Raw genomic sequence first — 4,582 nt, 5'->3', positions numbered from 1 at the left:
ACCACTCATTAGCAATACAACAACCTTCTTTATCGCAAAGCCGCAGCTCCTGCTGGACGTGGCTGGGGGCCGCTGCGAGAGCCCTGCCCAAGGGTCCCGCCAGGCTCCGGGGACAATATGGCAGCCAGGTCCCAGTAGCGGAGCTGCCCAGAGCCCCCGTGTTCCTTTAGGCATGGCTCAAACCCCCGCGATAGGGCAGTCCAAGGCCAGGTTTCCCTGGGAGCTGGTGTTTCTTGAGGATCTGGCTCAGGGACAAAAGACATCCCACGTCCCAGCGGCTCCCCATGTTCCCGTTTCCCCTCGGGGCTCTGAGCAAGGGCTGAAATCAGGGCAAAGCCCGGCTCCATAGCCACGGTGGTGCTTTTCTGGGGTGTTTGCATATGCCTGCCCCGTCATTCTCTGAGTGGGCAGCTTGCCAAGAAGTTGTGAAGAGGCTGGCCTGACACATCTTTCCCTTCCTTTGCAGAGGTTGTGGAGATCTGGAATGCTGTGTCTTCTTATATCCTGGACCAGCTGAAGCTGGGCAAGGTGAGCTGGTGCCCTAGTGCCCCTCGTCCTGGAGGCGTTCAGTCCCGCTGAGAGTCTTGGCCCCGCAGAGCAATCCGTCCCAGGGTACCGTGACAGCACAGCGAGCCCAGCCCAGGTGCCCAGAGCAGCCTCTTGGCCAGCTGGGAGAGAAACCCAAATCCAGAGCTGCTCTCTGAGCAGGTGTTCAGCACAGCCCAGGGCTTTGCTCTGCCTTCTGATCAGAACGGGGAGAGCAAATGGAGAAACGGGGGGGTTTTCTGGGTCTGTGCCAAGGATAATCCTTGGGAATCGGACCCAGGCTTAACCTCCGTGCCGTAACTCCCCAGGCTTTTCTCTAGCCAAGGGACATTGGCAAATACTGTGGGTAGCTGGTTGTAAAACAGAGATCACAGCTCTTTTCCAGAGCTTTCCAGAGAGCCCCATCTTGCCCCACCGCCCCTCAGGAGTGGAAAGGGCAGAGAGTAGTGTCCCCATGCTCCGACATTCATCACTTTTGCTGCCTCTACAGTACACACTCGTCAGCCTTTCAGTCTCTTCCCTGTGCAGGGAGTCCTGGTTGCGGGACTCGGGGCCTTTGCGGTGGTCCAAGAGCAATTCCACCACGAAGAAGGTGCTGTTGCAGTTCGAAGACCTGTCTTTCACCTGGACATCGATGCACAGTGGCTGCAGGACTTCCAGTCTCCCACTGAGATCATCCCTGGTGAGAAGGCGGCGGCCACCTTCCCCTTATGGCCCCACGTCCGGCAGGGTGTGTTCTCCCCGCTCCTTGGAAAGGGCTGGGAGAAGCAGAAGTGACTGCCAAGGTCATGGTACAGCTCGAGTTCCTCCAAAAGAACCTGCGCCCCAAGAGCTGTTTCTCTAAAGGACCTTTTCTATGGGATTTGGTTACGAATGTTGCGTGGAAACGTGGCTTGCTGTGGCAGTGAGGATGTTCCTTTTCCTTGCAGACGATGTCAGCATGGAGCCGCTGAACTACTGGCGGCTATCGCAAGCCACCGGCATCCCGCTGTACGTGGTGCGGAGCTGTGTGCAAGAGACCGTCCTCTTGTACCGTCTCCTCCTGAGCACCAGAGTGCACGTCCCATTCGCCTTCAAGGGCATCGGCGTCCTGACGTGTGAAGATAACCTCCTTTGCATGAGGTTCTATCACAGCTGTGTTACGGCGCTGGAGGGGACTGCAAGCATGCTCGCATTCGTTGTCAGTGTAAGTTGAGGGGGTTTTGAGGGCTGCCTCCATGTCTCTGGGAATCCTATGGAAGAGTGTGCCATCAGGTCACTGCCGCCGGCCTGGATGTGGCAGGCCACTCACATGCCTTTCCCCATGCTCACCCCCACTGCTTTCTGTATTAGCAAAGAGGTGTCCTGGATCCTTGCCCCTGCAGAAAGCCTGTCAGAAAGTGTTCTTGCACGGCCTCAGTATTTTGCCTGCAGCTCCTTCAGAGCAGAACAAAGATCTGATGTTCATGGAAGAGGCTTTGGCGGAGGGTTTTGAAGGGACGCTTTCTTTTGGCATGGGAGACAGTTTTTCTTCCCGTCAATGAGAGACTTGTGAGAAAACTGCCTTGGAAAGCCTCCAGCAGGTCTTTGTTCCTTTGCAGAGAATTTGGCCGGGACATCCCGTGGACTTCAGCCCAGAGACCACCGCTCACGGGATCCAGATGTTCCCGAGGTGAGTGCATTTCCTCCGCAGCACATAGCTGACCAGGCGGGAGGCTTCCTTTCCACCTTTTCCTTTGGAACATGCGCTGTTGGGTCTCCATGCTCAGCATCCAGCTGGGGAGAAGTCCTGGAAAGAGTGGCTCCTGGTTCACTAACGCTGCTTTCTGGCTGCGTGTGTCTCCAACCCAGAGTGACAGGGAATCACGGTTGTTTCTCATGCCCAACCTGTTCCAATTCCCATCACAGAGAACTGACTGCACATGGAGAGGAATTTGGGCTGCGTGTGCTGCTTTGGCATAGAGGGGAAGGAAAAGGGGTGCCATGCTCTGCATAACACGTAGATAGTTACTGCTGACAAGCTGCACGGAGCAGGAGGTCACCCTTCTTCAAGGCTGCATCACTCTTTGTTTCTAGGTTTCAGCTGACTGTGAAAAAGAGCGGAGCAGAGGCCACCTCCAGCACGAGAGCTGCAGGAGAGCGCAGGATCAGCGGAGGTGAGGGAACGGGTCCCTGCTGTACGGAGGTGGGCTCCGCCCGGTGCTGGGGGACAGGAGCCGGCTTCAAATGCAGTGCCTGCGGGGCTGCTCTGAAGAGCTCTCTCCTTTCCTAGGTGCAGGGGGCTCTGCCGGCAGGCTGTTGCAGAGAAGGGAGACGCTTCCCCCCTCCATGTTGCCGAGCTGGGAGACAGGCACATGGCAGCAAGAGACAGCAAAGAAGCCTTCTGCCAGGTGAGGCCCCTGGGGGAAAAGAGGGAGGAGAGGCGTATGCTTCAGTAGGAGCTGCCTCCCCTTTGGGCTGGTGGGACTCAGAAAGGCTGCCGACTCACGTGTGCGTCCTGGGGAGGCCATTCTCTCAAGGGATGGCAAGCGCCCAGCATGTTTGCCCGAGGCAGACACTCCAGCTTCCTTTTCCATCTGGGTCCCGAATCGCCGGGGGAGCTGAATGTAGATCCCTGTGGATTGCATTAGCTCAGGAGTCGCTCCACGTTGCACCGGAGCCCATCTTTCTGGCTGTGGGAGCGCAGGGCGAGACTGAGCTGCCCCGGGCTCCCGCAAACTCCTCTTGGTGTCTGTTTGCAGCGTGCTGCCGCCGTGTCCAGGCAGCTCCCTCTGGAAAAAGACGTCGGGCCGCCGGGAAGCAGCTCCTCCAGCCCAGCCCAGCACGGCACTCCCTGCAACGGAAGGCTCAAAGAGAGCGCTGCAGGTACCGTCTCTGCCTTGCTGCAGGAACTGTGCTGCTTCAGACTGTACAAAGCCTCTGTCTGTGTGCACAGAGATCTCGAGCAGCACCCTTGGTGTGTCTTCTGTTTTGCATTTCTGTCAGCTCCTTCAGCTTCTTTCCAGGAAGCAGAGGGTGGCTGCACACCTTCTCAGTCTCTTCTTGCCTCCCTGCCTGCCACACACACTGCCAGGTGCTGTGTGACGGGAGCACGGCATTCTGGATCCCTGACAGCAGAGGCTTTGGGTCCCCACAGGCTGCTCTGCTGTGTTTGCCACGAGTTGCGGATCCTGGCCTGGCTTCTGGGCCCCTGGTCTTTCTGGGCCAAAGCAGTGCCGACAGGCCGGCAGAGGCGAGGGGCAGGAGTGCAGACTTGAAGGAAGGCCCCTGGGCCTGAGGCGGATCCTGTATGCTACTGTGTCTCTATGGCCCTGCAGGAACTCTGGGAAGCGTCTGCGCCATGGGACAGCGTGGAGCACGTGTGGCCTATGTACCATGAGGAGGTACTGCGAACACGGGCAGAAAGGGCAGCATGGGACGGCTGGAGCACAGGGGAGGACCAGCAGCCACCCCAGGTACCGACAGGGATCGACACCACTGACAGCAGGGCTGAGTCTCCATATTGCCAGGACCTGCTGTGGGGCCGTTGCCAGAGGGGCTCCGGGAAACAGCCCCCGCGCTCCCGGCCGGCTTTGCTGACACTGTCTCCTCCTTGGCAGCGGTTCGACGAGACACGCGCTTGGGCTCCACGTCCTCCAGCACAGCCCAGGCGACAGCAGGCAGGGCGGAGGTGGAGGAAGGCTGAGGGCCCAATACCATCAAATCAAATGGGAACAGCTTCCAAGCTGGTACTCCAGGCCGAGTAAGTGTGTGCGGGCTCTCTTCACCGCCTGAGGCACGTGGGCAGCTGTGACCCTGCAGCTCGGGGGCAGCCATGGCCCAGGCCAGAAACTGTTTGTGGGGTGAAAGGGTGGGGACACGCGGCAGCACGGGGGTGCAGGGCGGGGCGATGGGAGAGGCAGAGGAGGCTCAGCAGAGCCTGAGAGATGACTTTCTCCTCCTGTTGCAGCCTCCTTTCCCCAAGAGCAGCTCAGGTGCTGAGAAGGCTGGAGCCGCACCTACACCAGCAGGAGGCTTTTGCCAGCATGGCAGAAAGAAACAGGCAAAAGCAAGCGCA

General features: G+C 58.8%; 1 protein-coding gene across 3 annotated transcripts in view; it reads left to right on the top strand.

Annotated features, from left to right (window-relative positions):
* Window positions 1-4,582, top strand: part of LOC109370276 — a 15,886-nt gene that overhangs the window by 9,379 nt on the left and 1,925 nt on the right. For 2 of the 3 annotated variants that reach the window (XM_031555887.1, XM_019620906.1), the window contains exons 2-10: window positions 467-528; window positions 1,075-1,228; window positions 1,476-1,732; window positions 2,127-2,197; window positions 2,602-2,681; window positions 2,798-2,915; window positions 3,267-3,390; window positions 3,843-4,267; window positions 4,475-4,567. In XM_031555887.1, the coding sequence (XP_031411747.1) occupies window positions 467-528; window positions 1,075-1,228; window positions 1,476-1,732; window positions 2,127-2,197; window positions 2,602-2,681; window positions 2,798-2,915; window positions 3,267-3,390; window positions 3,843-4,267; window positions 4,475-4,567 (1,384 nt within the window). The remainder of the gene's footprint in view (window positions 1-466; window positions 529-1,074; window positions 1,229-1,475; window positions 1,733-2,126; window positions 2,198-2,601; window positions 2,682-2,797; window positions 2,916-3,266; window positions 3,391-3,842; window positions 4,268-4,474; window positions 4,568-4,582) is intronic. The other variant, XM_019620908.1, reaches the window with a different exon arrangement.

This window comes from Meleagris gallopavo, chromosome 16 (genome assembly GCF_000146605.3).
Source record: "Meleagris gallopavo isolate NT-WF06-2002-E0010 breed Aviagen turkey brand Nicholas breeding stock chromosome 16, Turkey_5.1, whole genome shotgun sequence".
In the NCBI taxonomy this organism is placed as follows: Eukaryota; Metazoa; Chordata; class Aves; order Galliformes; family Phasianidae; genus Meleagris; species Meleagris gallopavo.
Note: the sequence above shows the minus strand (reverse complement) of the source record. Positions and strands in the feature narration are given on the sequence as shown.